The sequence below is a fragment of the Lupinus angustifolius genome, chromosome LG03 (assembly GCF_001865875.1).
Source record: "Lupinus angustifolius cultivar Tanjil chromosome LG03, LupAngTanjil_v1.0, whole genome shotgun sequence".
Classification (NCBI taxonomy): Eukaryota; Viridiplantae; Streptophyta; class Magnoliopsida; order Fabales; family Fabaceae; genus Lupinus; species Lupinus angustifolius.
This window is the reverse complement of record NC_032011.1, coordinates 13768989-13784188: the sequence shown is the minus strand read 5'-3', so window position 1 is coordinate 13784188 and position 15200 is coordinate 13768989. Positions and strand designations below refer to the sequence as shown.

Below are 15200 nucleotides of genomic sequence, written 5' to 3'. Positions count from 1 at the left end.
TGACAAAGCAATCCTACTTCACAACAATGTCAGGATGATCGGATGGAAAGACACAATCGCATCATCTATAATGATTGTGAACTTTCCCTTAGTCTATTCCTATTTTGGAAAGTACAACAATAACAAGAAAAGGTCAAGTCATCATGTATGCTAGAAAAACTTCCTTCATTTCAAAGGTAAGGCATACATGCTAAATGATTAGAACAAGAACAAGATGTCACTCCATGACAAAGCAATCCTACTTCACAACAATGTCAGGATGATCGGATGGAAAGACACAATCGCATCATCTATAATGATTGTGAACTTTCCCTTAGTCTATTCCTATTTTGGAAAGGACAACAATAACAAGAAAAGGTCAAGTCATCATGTATGCTAGAAAAACTTCCTTCATTTCAAAGGTAAGACATACACGCTAAATGATTAGAACAAGAACAAGATGTCACTCCATGACAAAGCAATCCTACTTCACAACAATGTCAGGATGATTGGATGAAAAGACACAATCGCGTCATCTATAATGATTGTGAACTTTCCCTTAGTTTATTCCTATTTTGGAAAGGACAACAATAACAAGAAAAGGTCAAGTCATCATGTATGCTAGAAAAACTTCCTTCATTTCAAAGGTAAGACATACACGCTAAATGATTAGAACAAGAACAAGATGTCACTCCATGACAAAGCAATCCTACTTCACAACAATGTCAGGATGATTGGATGAAAAGACACAATCGCATCATCTATAATGATTGTGAACTTTCCCTTAGTGTTTGTTTGGGAGTTGGATTTTGGAGGGGAAAGAAGGGAAATGGAAGGCTTGGGAGCCATGAAATACACTTGTGAAATTACTCTCAAGTCTTCTATTTCCCTTCCTTCCCCTCCAAAATCCAACTTCCAAAGAAGCCCTTAGAGTGTAAATCATTCCACCCTACAATATAAATAGACGTAGACATTCATAAAAAGATTAAATTTATTCTCTTTACTTTCTTTCTCTAACATACACATCTTTCATTCTCTCCTACAAATACTAATTTGAGTGTTAGATCCTCTTTTCAAATATTCATCCAAGGCATACAAAGGTTGGCAACAACTTGGTTCAATAGGAAATTGACGACATACAACTTTCTTCCACATATAACAATAGTGATTGAAGTTTTGGTAGATAGGTTAGGTGGTGAACATTTTTCTATTAGGCCTGTTTTAAATTATTAGATGTTGTTCTATAATATTATAATTATTTTGGAAATTATTAATTATATTGTTATGTTGTTGTGAGGCCTAAGCCCTAAGGCTATATTGGAAATCATTAAACTTCAAATAAGGATTGACTACAAGAAATGCTGATGTCCCTTGAGTTGACTTGTGACATGTGTGATAAATGTAATTATGCATACATATAATATATATTTTTGGATTTGTCATGGGCGGTTGACCAGGTTAGAAATAAATCAAATACACTAATAATTAAGAATATAATGATTTTGACACATTTGAGTTGCCAACTCCCTGAAGCTTATAATTGTTTTTAGTAAAAGAGTTTAAAATTTATACATTGTCATATAAATTTTTTACATTGTCGATATATTACTTACTATTAATTTGTATTATTTTTACTCGAGAATCAGTGATAATTAACATATAAATAGTGAATAATTTGATAACAGTATAAAAACATTTAGATTATCAGGGTATACATGTTAAATTATTAGTAAAATACTTCTATCTACCTTTTCTTTCTTGATTTATACACTTTTTTATTTTTAAAATCGCACTCTACATCTGTAACATTTATATAGATACTCACTATTTAACAAATCTTTAGATAGTGGGTAGGTTTTTGAGTCACTCGGAAAACTATTAGATGTATTCGGTAAATAAAAATTGAAGATAATTTGTAGTTTTTTATAAAGAAAACTTGTAATGTTTAAAAACTACTTTTCAAAAGCTACTCCAAGTAGCGTTTAGAAAGTGAGAGTAACTTTTAATAATTTACTTTTCAATTTTTTCCTTCAATATTTTAACAAATTACATTATATGTCATTAATTAAAAAAAATTATATTAACCTTATATGTCACTATTACCTTCTCTTCATTTACATTTCCTTGATAAAGAAAAACCTCCCCTCCATTCGTGTGGCTTACCAATGATTATCACTTCAGGTATGTTACAAAATTTATAGAGTTTTTATGGGACAAAGTGACCTATTGATTCTGTATTTTTATTTTATTTTTCTATCATTGTTACATGTGACATAGTTAGAGTCCCTCCTATTGTTTAATTCTATGCAGTGAGAAATATGGTATTGTTTTATGTGAATTAGATTGATATAAAGGTTTTTCGTTGATTTCTATTATCATTAGTGTGTATAGGCACTTCATGTCTGCTGATCAATATTATATGGTACTACGTAATTTTTATATATTTCATTTTTATAATTAGAATATATTTGATGTAGTTTATATTATAATTTTTGTGTGTTTATGATAATATTTAGTTTAAGGTGAGAGATGTGGTTAATTAATGTGTTGGTGGTGGTTAATTAGGATTATATGGTTTTTTGTAAAAATTAAATAATGTGAATGCAAAGTAGGAAATGAAAATTATATCATGGTGGAAGTTACACAATATTTTGCATTTATATATAGTATACATATATTGTGAAATTTTGCCATCATAGTTATATTTTAAAGGATTTGCTCTATTGATTCTTGGTATTATTGTTTTATTTATATGTTTAGATAAATATGTTATTCACCATTTAGTTGTATAATTTTTTTTTTGTATTATGAAATTTCCTTTACTATCCAAAGAAAAGCTCAAAGGCATAATAAATACCAAGAAGAAGGTTTATTCTACATTTAGCATACATTCATAATATTACTTATTCACATTTTAGTTATATAAATGATTATTTTAAACTATCTATTTAATTACTTTAATTAACAAATAACAAAATAAGTAATAAATAATGTATGTCATTTTTAGTTATTTTTTAAATTTCAACTAGTTATAAAAATCATTTTACCAAAGACCTATAGTTTAATAAGCTATCTTGGCAGCTACAAGCTTTTAACTATCTTCACAACTACCTTCACAACTACAAGCTCACAACTACCTTCATATCTATAAGTTTCCAACTACCTTCACAACTATAAGCTCACAACTACGACCTAGTTTTTTTCAAAACGCCAATGTGATATTATTATTTTGAGATTCCATTGATCTTAAATGTACATTAGTGGTTACTGGTCAACCATTATCGATATTTAAATGGGATTTTTTTATCTTAATTTCACAAATGTCACTTGTAATATTAATAAAATTAAAGGTGGAAATGTTTAGGGTAGAAATTTAAGGATGAAAATGTTAGTTCAAACTAATATTTTTTTAAAGCATTTTTTTTACCATTTAGAGTGTGGAAAGTGAATTGTTTCAACTATATCACATAGCTCAAATTTTCGATTGAAATTCCTACATAATTGGAATCTATTATATTAGAATAAAGTTTATATTTGAACATGTAGTTGAAAAACAATTTAAACTTTTAAAGACAATTTGTTTCATTCCTATGGTTAAGAAAATATCACTTTAACATAGTTAATTACAAAAAAATGGGTGACGGTCTTTTTATTTTTTAGGAAATGAAAAAATATGATGTTATCTTTTTTAATTAATAATACTTTTAACATTTCATTTTAAAAAAGGAAATGAGAAAACAATATAATTTTATTTCAAAAGAATTAATAATATTTTTAACAATGTTCAAAATTTCAGCTTATTCAAAAATTTATGTTTTCCATAAAAAGGACAAAAATTGAATTTAAAATGTCAAAGTAAATCCAAAATAATTTATTTAGGTAAAGATGTAATATTACTACCCAAGCCAACAAAATTACCCATGGTTGGAATTGGGAAGTTGGGACATACTAAGCAACAACTAGATAATCTAAGTTACCTCAAACATAATACTTCCCTTAATACATATTGATTTAGTAATGTAAGATCTCACTAAATTATTAAGATGTTCAAAAGGTCATTGCTTTAATTCCTGACAACGATACTTATTAGAGGAGTGGACATATACCTAGAAGAGATTAATTTCTTACTAAAAAAAGATGATTACTTTGATCAAACCTTACTAAAAAAACCTAACTGTAACAAAAATCTCCTGTCAGAACTCTTTATATTTCTATTAATCTTTCTTATTGTGCTCTTGCCTCTATTGAATTTATGTATACCAGCATTTGTTTTTTCAACATCCAGAGATGCCCACCACGTAAGGAGATTTAGGACACTATTGCAAATACAGGAAACGATATAAAATATCAGACTCGGGAACTGGGAGCATGTTACTCTCTTTATTGTATGACACTCCGAGTCTCTTTTTTATATAAAGAGCTAATTTAGAGAAAGTCTAGTGTCAAAAACATCTATTTATTATTAAATAATAGTACTAACCAATATGTGTCTTCAAATATAATATATTAGATAAGTTTTCATACAAGTTTTCTTGCTAAGTTATGCGTTTTCCACCTATAATAACCTGACATGTCCGAATTATTTTAATGGAATTATTTTAATGGAAGAATATATAATATTTGATGAAAGAATAAATAGGACATATTTAAGTGGATCTTGAAGATAATTATTTGATATTCTTTTTTTGGGTATTTGAACAAAGTACTTTCACAAACATTAGTGGGACTACTGTTATAACATTTTACTCAACTGCATCTTCATCATTTGCGATGGCTCACATCTCATTGCATTTCAAATGACAATAAATTTTTATGGTAGACAAATTAAAAATTAAATTTCACCCTAAATAGAAAAAAAAAATATAAAGAAAAGGAGAGATTTGGGAGAATAAAGAAATCATACAACTCAGCTTCAAATCAAACACAAACAGTCGATTAATAAATGATTGCCTCTTTACAAGAGATATTGTTCTTTCTAAACAGAGTAGAAGAAAAGAATGTAATGATTAGCCAAAAATAAGGCTGAAACAAATTAAGAGAGGGGATAAGAAGAGAACAAAGAATCAGAAAATAACAATAGGTCGAGGAACCAAAAATAAAAAACTAATTCCCAGACACATGTACACAAAAAAAATCAAACAGATATAGAACACAGATCATCAAAAACTTGTCTGATGTTAGGCCTCTCATTTACAGGAAGAATACACCTCAAAGATATTGCAAGCAGTTCATCCATTCCCTTGGAGGATTCTTCTCCGCCTGCGATGTCTCTGTCAATACAATCCATTACTCTTCCTTCTTGCTCACATAGCCGAACCCAATCAGTGAGATCAACTGCACCCGACTGTCCTGATATTATGTCGCCTGCACTTTTTCTTGTTAATATTTCCATTAGGATCACACCAAGTGCATACACATCGGCCTTAAAAGATGGAACTGGTTTGGATGCAGTAGCAAGTTCTGGGGCACGGTATCCGAGTGCTCCTAGATTTAGTATCTGTTCTGCAATTCCGGCTGGTGTCATGAGCCGGTGCAGACCATAGTCAGTAAGACGTGCACTGTAATCAGGGCCTGGCAACAAAATATTTGTTGGCTTAAGATTCCCATGTGGAAGCCCTCGGTCGTGAAGGTATAAAACACATCGAGCAACATCAACAGCAACTCTTAATCTCTGGCTGAATGATAATGGTGAGTACCTCCGGGGCGTGGACTCTGCAAGAGATACATTGATATTATATTCAACTAACAAAAAGCTTATATCATGTTAAAACACTCCAGCATGAACAAGTAGCTAAACAGAGAATTCAAAAGCTTGAAGCAACTTTTCAGTGTACTCTTTCTTGTTAAGATGTACACCTTAGGATACTACTAAAAAGGGCGGCCCAGTTCACAAGACTTTCACCTTCTGGACTCTGGAATAGTAGATATACGTAATATTATCCCAACAAGTGGAGAGGTTGTTTCCAGGATTTGAATATGTGAGTATGTGACCTCTTGGTCATTAAGCAACACCCTTACTGTTAGCTGTTTGGGTTACACAAGGCTCACCCTTGGTAGCATATGATACTACTAAGTAAAAAAATAAAGAGAAAAACAAAACCAACATTTGGGCAAAGAGAGCTGCTGAAAGGCTAAAATAGATATAGTAACAGCCATAGCCATGCAGCTTGTACAACTGCAATAGTTACAAAACACACAATTCAAGATGACTCCTTGTCTGACAGCTTTTGGGAGGTAACCAGTGAAAATTGAGAGATACATGCAGTGAGGATAGAAGAAAGCATCCATCTATTTCAGATTTTCTTGTCAAATAAACAGTTTAAGAATCAAACCCATTTTTAAATGGTTTGTGCACACAATTCATGTGACAATTTTAGAACAACCACCAATCAAAATATCACCTTAATGTGCCAAACTGCAGGGCAAGTTAGAGGAATTAATCATGCTGATTATCATTGGTATGAAGAGTTGAAAAGAAATTCCAAGCTATTAAGCAATTTCAAACACCCCCATCCCAATCGAAAATAAAAAGAAGTATACAGAGTAAAAATAAAATAGTCAAAATAATAAAGTATATTAAAAAATGTGCAGGTTCAGGCACAAGGTGAAAGTTAACCCCCAGAAGACTGGAGAACACCACCAGTTAAATCATGTAGGCTTCTATTAAGCAAACAACTTCTTAAGGTGCATGGTGCACTCTGCTTTTGACCCATTGGTACAAGTCATCCAGTTTTGCATTGTTTGCACCTGCATCCTTCCTCAGATGCAGCCACCACCCACCCGTACTTGCTGGAGAACACCACCAGTCCACCAGGATGCACCATGTCGGTGTACCTCACCACCCTTAGCCCATCCAAACCATCTTGTTGGCAAAAACTCAAGCTACCTCTAACTAGTGCCATTCCTCCACAACCAACTCAACCCAAAAACCCCCCACCTTAACCCAAAAGTCCACTCAGCACCCCAGCTGCCACTGTGAACTCACCAAACAGAAACCTGACAACAAATCAACACAGCCACATGTCAAAGCAAACCTTACGTCCTTACCTTGTCGTCAACCACCAAGTGAAACACAGATTGGGATCTCTCTGAGCCAAACAAGATTTTTTGTGCATACAGATCTGGATCTCTCCAAGGCAAATTAGATATGGGTCTTCCGAGCAGTGAATGTAGGTACTGCAGGAGGAAATTGAAGGGTGAACATTCTGCGGAGGAGAGGGGGCAGCAATGGTTATAGATGGTGGTCCAGTGCTCAAAAGTGGTGGCCTGCAGTTTCGGTGACGCTCTTGGAATCAGAGTTCTTAGTGGGAGTTCCGGATGGTGGAGCTGTGTAATGTGTGACAATCTAAAATAGGATTGGCTGGTGGTTGTTCATGCATAAGAGATACATTGTTTGGGAGTCGGAGATGGTGGTGAACTGAGGTTGGCTGCTCATCTTTACTGAGGTGTAGGTTGCCCATCTTTGATCCATGCCATCGTTCTTTGTTAATAAATCTATGGTCCTTGACCAAAGGAGTATGATGTTCCCAAAATAGGGATGAGCGTAGAGGAGGTCGACGCAGTGAAATTTACATTTCAAATATTTAACCTAAAAGTTGCCCAGCAGTTACAATTTTTTAGTTGGATGCTTAGGACCAAGCAAATTCTAACTTCTGTAAGTAAAACCCACACTCAACTAATAGATATGACCTAATGCAGAAGATAACAGCAGGACACACTAAATGCAAGCAATAATTAAAAAGGAAAAAGTAAAAAGTAAAAAGAAAAAGGGATTTGAGAAGAAGGAAGGTACTATATGATAAGAGAAAAAAGTTAACAATTACCATAGAGATGTAAGGCCAAGCTGTCCCCATGTATATAGTCAGCTAAAAGAAGCCTCTCTTGTTCCCTAGGCCCCCAATAGTATGCTCGCAGTGGAACAATGTTTGGATGCCTCATAGAACCGATCCTTTTAACTTCTCTAGCAAATTCCTTTTTATGTTTGACCAATCCCACCCGTAACCATTTTACAGTCAACATATGACCACTGTCCAGAGTCGCTTTGTATAAAGTGCCATGACTACTTCTGCCAAGAACTTCAGCTGGAGCACGAGATAATTCCTCTGCAGTGAAAGCTAGGGAAGAATCCAGGAAGAATAACTCTCCAGCCAGCCGATCTGGTGAGTAAACATCCAACATCACTGGCTTTTCACCAGCCTCAGTAAAACGGGGCGAGGATGACAATCGGGAGCCAGGAGACGAGTTCCTTTCAGATGATGTGGGAAGGTTATCCATCAAATTAGGAATTGCATATGCTGAACTAGTAGCTACTGTTTCCTGAGGTAAGTCATGCTCAGAAATTTCAGTTGTAAATTCTGTCTGCCCAGAGAGTGACCTCGAATTAGAAGTCAACAAATGATCATTTGAAAAGCTCATCGATGTTGTTGGGGGCTGAACATTTGTATTGAACTTGAAGAGTGAAGGCTTTGTAAGTCTTTCTGACTTGACATCTCTTCCAGCATTTTGACCATCGAACTCACTTCTTCCATGAAATTCTTTAAGTTGCGCTCGATGATAAGCCAAAAGAACAAAAAGAATCAACACAGCAGCTCCTACAGATGCAAGAATAATTGCTATCCTGATATTACCCTTGGAACTACGATGTTCCCCTTTAACTGTAATATTACCATACACTGGAGAAGTTACAGGAGAATTATGTGGTAAGTTTAGTTTTTCATTTCCTGGGTGAAATGATGAAGGAGGGAAGTGCCACAAATTGTCAGGAATACTACCAGAGAGATCATTATAGGACACATTAAATACAGTTAAGTTGGATGAGAGATTATCAGGGATTTTTCCATTAAATTTGTTGTTAGACAAATCAAGGTACTCCAAATAAACAAGTTTGCTTAATTCATTTGGGAGCTCTCCGGAAAAGCCATTACTAGCAAGATTCAGCAATTTGAGCCCAGCCATCTTACCTATATCAGAAGGCAAGTCACCTTCTAAGAAGTTACTAGATACATCAAGATATTCCATTGGGTGATAAGGAGGCATGATTAGTAACTCACTTGCCCCTGACCTTTGGATTGGAAGTGGCCCAGCAAATTTATTACCAGAAAGATTCAGCCTCATCAATGATGATGAAGTAACTAAACTACCTGGAATGGATCCAGTAAGTTCATTTAAACTTAAGTCAACCGTAGACAATTTAGAATATATCCCTAAAACAGGAGGCAAGGATCCTGACAGCCTGTTTGAACTAAGATAAAGAGCCTCCAATGTGTCTTCCCAGCTCTGCATAACAGAGATGTTACCAGAAAAAATATTCCTGCTCAAGTCCACAACTGTACATCTGCTCAAGGATCTTGGCAAAGAACCTGATAAATGATTTGATGAAAGATTCAACATACTCAACGTTGTAGAGTTGATTACAGAAATTGAGCCTGTAAATAAGCAAAGGTATGTATGTAAATTAATTAGACGAGTATAGAATTCACTGAATTTTTTGTCTAAACAACCTACCCTAAATTTGGAAATACTTCACAAATCCATCATGCTAATCATCAAAGAAACCTAGATGCAATTATCATTATATACTTAACTTAATTTAAAGGGCCTCTTGAAGTTCGGTTGATAATTGTAAAATCAATTTGGCATATTCACTTGAAAGTTGAAACATGCAAATTCAATTGCAAAAAACAAGCTTCAAATGATATAGCGAGTAGAATAACACTACTAGCAAATGCCAACAGTGAACATAGTGAAATTCGTGTGGAGCAAACATATAAAACAATTCCGATTCTGCCACAGCATAAATTGAGAGGGAAAAGTTTATGCTGGAAGATAAGACTAGATAGTCCAGGATTAAATAATCCAACTTGAAGGAGAAGAATTTTCTAGGACATCGGTGCACTATAAAACAACCTACACAGATGAGCCAATCACCAAGCCTTGTAAGATGCAAAGACACCAAACCACAATGACTGATTGGAGGTGGGGGAACCATCCAAAAAGAAAGTGTTCCTTAGACGAAATGCACACAGAGACTATCCATCAGTCCTTTCATACCCATGATTGAAATCTGATCATAAATTTTCATTTTCTATAAAACCTGTCTACATGTGCTTCATGCTATACATAGCCAGTCTTAAACCGGGATAAAAGGTGAAAGTTGTGTCTGGCAGTCAACTGCAAACATAAAACTTTGTCGAATCTCCATGAGATTGAGATTTCAATCATGGGTATGAAACATTAAACTCAACAAGTCTACTCCTAGAATTGAGCTGGTGTTACAGGAGCTTTACATAGTGATAAATCAGTCAAAACAAAAACATAAAAAGCTAAAAGTAGAAAAAGAAAAAAGTAGAAAAAGAAAAAAGATAAATATAGATCAAGGCTCTACTAGTTAGTGATCCCCAAAATATGTTTCAGTACAATACTCCGCCTATAATTATCCAACATCACACTCAAACACCACATAAAGAATCCATAAAAAATTGAAACTTTTTTTTAATTTTCTCTATAATTAGTAAACTAGTCAAAACTCAAACATAGAAATCAACAAATATTTACCAGTAAACCCATTTCCACCAAGATCCAATTCTTCCAATAACATTGAATTATGCAACAACTCCTCTGGTACATACCCAAACAACAAATTACGCCCGAGTCGCAGGACCCGAAGGTTGTTGGACAAGGACACAAAAGAAGGAAGCTGTCCATTAATTAAATTATCACTCAAATCCAGAGTTTCCAAATTGTGAAACAACTTCAATGAATTTTCCTCGAAAAAAGGTCCATTCAAATTGTTCCTGCTAAAATTCAAAAACCTAACTGTATTACCCAACCTTGAGACATTCTCCACTGCAAGTCCAAGCCCTCCATAGAACAAGTTGTCACTCAAATCGACACGCTCAACATTGCGCAGCGACGAAACCACTTCACCAATGTCATCCCTGAACTTATTACAATGCAAATCTAGCTCCCTGAGTTGCTGAAGGTTCGTTAAACTCGGGAACTTACCTACGAACTCATTTCGCGACAAATTGAGATAATTGAGACCCCAAAGGTTGTTGATCTTCTCAGGTATGGGTCCATAGAAGCGGTTATTAGAGAGATCCAAATGATTCAAAGAAGTTATGGTTCCAAGCGTAGGAACTAACCTTCCGGTGAAACGGTTACCGGAGAGTGAGAGATTCTGAAGCATCTTAAGGTCGAGAAGGGTTTGGAATTTGAGCTCGCCGCCGAGGTCGAGGTTGTCAAGCACGATTCCGGTGACGTTTCCGGTGAGGTTGTCGCAGAGGATCCCAACCCACTTGGTGGGGCACGTGGCGGAAGGGGATTGGTTTGAGAAAGTCCATGTTTCTAGAACCTTCCGGTGTGGATCTGAGGTTATGCCTTTCTTGAATTCAAGTAAGGATCGGAGCTCAGGTTCGGAGGCACCCGAAACTGAGATAAGTAACAAGGAGAATAAGAAGAATGAGAGTGGAGGATTCTTCATTGTAGTGAGTTAAAACAAGAAAAGAAGAAAGAGAAGTTAATAATTCATTGATAGAGAGAGTGAAGTTTGGAACCCTAAAAAGTTTGTTAGAGAAAGAGAGAAAAATGATTTTATATTTGGAATAGGAATATGTTTTTTTTCGCACAACTTATGGAACAACAGATATGCTCCCGAAGAGTATTACGAGAGGTGGAGAGTGTTGGTTGGTGTGGTTAAGTAGCTACAGTATGTAAAGGACAAGGTACATGGTCCTCTCTTCTTTTTCTCTATAGTACCAGTTATTCATTCACTCTCTCTGTGTTGGTGTTGTGTGGTAAGTGCTATGGAAATGGTATTAGAGAGAGAGAGAAGAAGAAAGGGAACTTTATTTGAGGCTATGTTTGTGTTTGGATTTTCTATCTATTTATTATATCTATCTATGACCTACACGCACATGCATACAACGCTTCACTCTCTCTCTCTCTGTACACGCCGTTACCTCTATGACTTTTTGATTTTTTGCTATTTCCTTTTTCTTTGCTATGTTGTTAGTCGTTCGTTGGAGTCACTCTTTTTTCTCCTTTATAGTTTCTTTCTGCTTCTGATATTGTTTTTGGGTATTGATATTTTCTCCTTTATAGTCCAAAAAATATTAAATGTATATCAAATTGATTTTTTAACACTTTTATAACACAAAATAAATATTATTTTGACTTATATTTATGATATTTAAGTACTATTTGTTTTTTTCTAAAGCTATTTTTTAAAGTGTGTTTTCAAATTTATGTTGTAATTCTTCCCTGGTTAATTAATATGAAATTAATTGTCCTATTTGTTTTTTTCTAAAGCTATTTTTTAAAGTGTGTTTTCAAATTTATGTTGTAATTCTTCCCTGGTTAATTAATATGAAACTAATTGTCCATATTGGATAATTATACTAAAAAAATTCAGAAAGACTAATCATTAATGGAATTGGAAAATCACTAAACTAACATTTTTAATTAAGCCAAAAAAGGAAAATATATAAAAAAAGATTGGTACATTCCAATATATAATTTAGTTATTCATCTTTTAATTAAGTTAAATGAAAACACTCAAAGGAAATTTACTGAATAAACATTTTTCTCAAAGGAAATAATGAAAATATTTAATGTGAAAAGTACCTAAACTCGAAAGAGTTTAAAATCTATGCACTGATAGTGTAAAATATTTTACACTGTCAGCACATCATCTACCATTGATTTGTATTACTTTTGTTTAAGAATGATGTTTATTCAATAAAAAACTTTTACATTATCAGTATATACATATTAAATCAAACTCAAAAATCCCATAACCACTCAAATATAAGTAACTAGGTAGAAGAGCCTTATGCTACCCATAACCACTCTTCAATTTGATAATGTCTTATTCATTGTTTACTTTTGTTTATATGTATTTTTAAATTATGTACAAAGTAATAATATTTATATCTCAAAATAAATAGTGAATTTTGTTATAAAACAATGTATCTACTTATATAATATAATTTCATTTTTTTATCAGTATATTTCAATCACTTTTGTCAGTTATTTATGATACTCTTATACAAACAATTTATTGTCGTATAATACATATTACTTCATATATCATTAATTTTTTAGTTTTTTAGCATATATACATATGCAAATGGCATATAAAATATTTGCATGTATATTCTTTATATGTCAAATTACATGTCCATAAGAGTAAGCATTAATAAGAAGATTTTGTCTAAAAAAGAGAATAAACATATTATATTTAATTAAAATAGAATTGAGTTTATATTCAAAAGTTATCTCGATTTATGAACCTCTTAGTTTAAAACTAAATACTAGTTCAAAAATTATTGGATCAATGTTCAAGGATAGAAAAAGGAAGCTTTATTCAATTCTACTAGGCCTAATTTCATCCCTAAAAGTAATACTATTGAATTAGACAATTAGTAAATAAACCAAATTTCAAAGATGAAGAATCATTACTAAAAATTAGGAACATGTGTATGATACAGACTCAAACCAGCTATTAGAAGAAACAACAAAATATCGAATTATTTTTTTAAGATGTAATGATATCCACTTTTTAATTTTCATTTAAATTTACCTTTTGAAAAACTGTTAGTAATACACACAAATTAATGAATTATATAACTACATATGCCCGTGCAGAAAGGGAGGGGCTAATCAACGAAAAACCGCGTTAGTGTAAATAAAGAATGCAACAATGTAGGTGGAAAGTCAATAATAACGTTCAATTACTTTTTCACATCTGAAAATTATATTAAAAATCAAGAAGGCAAGTTTAACGAAATTGGAAAATGACTAAATTATATTTATTTCATATGAATATGAAAATGTCTGAATTGGTCAACTAATTGAGAATCTTTTTCTTAAAAAATACATTATTTTTTATGAACATCTAATTTTGTTTAGTTTAATTTACATAATGATGTTAACTAAAGGGGTACCTTACAATTTGGAGGACAAACACAAACTTAAAGACATTTTTTGGAAACACACTTAAAGAATAAGGGGTTGTTCCAAAGCTGAACCAAAAAATAATATGATGAAGGGGTTTTAATTCATGCCAATTCATCACCCTTTGAGCAGCCACATGTAACCTATGTTCATGTGTTCTTTCATATCAAACAAGGAAATAATTTGTGTATAAGTCATATAGAAACATTACCATCAACTATGAGGAGAGAAGGTGATATGGTATTATTCCCTTTATGGGGAGATGTCATATGAATGATTATTTCCCTTTTAAAGAATGTGTGTGGATTGAAGGAAGAATGATTTACTTCCTTTTTATAAAAGTGGGTGTATGAGTTCAAGAGGGAGAGAGTGATATGATTTGTTTCCATTCTTGGAGGATTGCCATATAACTTAAGAATAGATGATTTGTTTCCTTTTTTGGTCGTGTGATTCAAGAAGAGAAGGTATATGATTTATTTCTTTTTTGGGTTACCATGTGACTTACGAAAATAATTGTTAGGTATCAGTGGCCTAGGAACACCTAGAAGGGGAGTTGAATAGGTGTAGCGGTTATCAATCACTGCTTCTTGAACCAATAATCCAACTGCTGGAAATAGCATAGTTAATCGATTAACATGCTTTAATCGATTAACTATTGCACATAACAGAATGATCAAACAAGAAAATTGCACAGTTATTTAAACACAATTGAATATATATAATACATATATTTTTACGCACAAATATTAAGCATATCGCAGTAAACAAATATCCAGAATATCAATTGCAGATTCAATTTATAACGGCAAGAAACTTAAAGAAGATTAAGAGAGAAAAAGAGTGCACAAAAGGATTTTTATCCTAGTTTGTTTGCGGTCCACTGCAAACTACATCCAGACCTCCTCTTCTTATCTAGGGAGATTTTCTTCTTCACAATATTGAGATACAGTATGAATACACACAAATTCAATTACAAGCACATATGACGTTTCTTTCTTGAAATCTAGGACCCCTAAATTCTTGGTTTGACTCTACCCTTCGCCTGAGAAAACCTATATCGCGAAACAGCCCCAACCAAGATTCTTGTCCTCAAATCAAGACCTCCTAGCCTCGGTGAAGAATCTCAAACTCTGTGATGATATCACACCAAGAGACTAATCCAAAAATACACAAAAAAAAACACGTTAAACAGCAAGGTATACTAAGCACAATAATGCTTGGAATATTACAAGAAAAGACTCAAAGACTAACCCACTTACTAATCA

The 15200-nt window shown here is 33.3% G+C and overlaps 1 protein-coding gene across 2 annotated transcripts; it reads right to left on the bottom strand.

Annotated features, from left to right (window-relative positions):
- LOC109343434 (probable inactive receptor kinase At5g10020) lies at positions 5051 to 11505 on the bottom strand. Of its 2 annotated transcripts, none has more exons than XM_019581707.1 (3): positions 10534 to 11505; positions 7803 to 9404; positions 5051 to 5691 (listed from the first exon to the last, which is right to left on the bottom strand). In XM_019581707.1, the coding sequence occupies exons 1-3, from the start codon at positions 11459 to 11461 to the stop codon at positions 5114 to 5116; spliced, it is 3108 nt and encodes a 1035-aa protein (XP_019437252.1). In that variant the 5' UTR covers positions 11462 to 11505; the 3' UTR covers positions 5051 to 5113. The 2 variants fall into 2 exon arrangements, with proteins under 2 accessions (XP_019437252.1, XP_019437253.1); XM_019581708.1 differs by lacking the exon at positions 5051 to 5691 and adding an exon at positions 7548 to 7567.

Bases quoted from the DNA above. Each gene is read 5' to 3' on its own strand.
- LOC109343434 (XM_019581707.1), bottom strand. From the start codon at position 11,461: ATGAAGAATCCTCCACTCTCATTCTTCTTATTCTCCTTGTTACTTATC. The intron at 9,405-10,533 runs GTAAATATTTGT...GCTTATTTACAG, and splicing joins TGGTGGAAATGGGTTTACTG to GCTCAATTTCTGTAATCAAC. The intron at 5,692-7,802 runs GTAATTGTTAAC...TATCTCTTGCAG, and splicing joins CTTGGCCTTACATCTCTATG to AGTCCACGCCCCGGAGGTAC.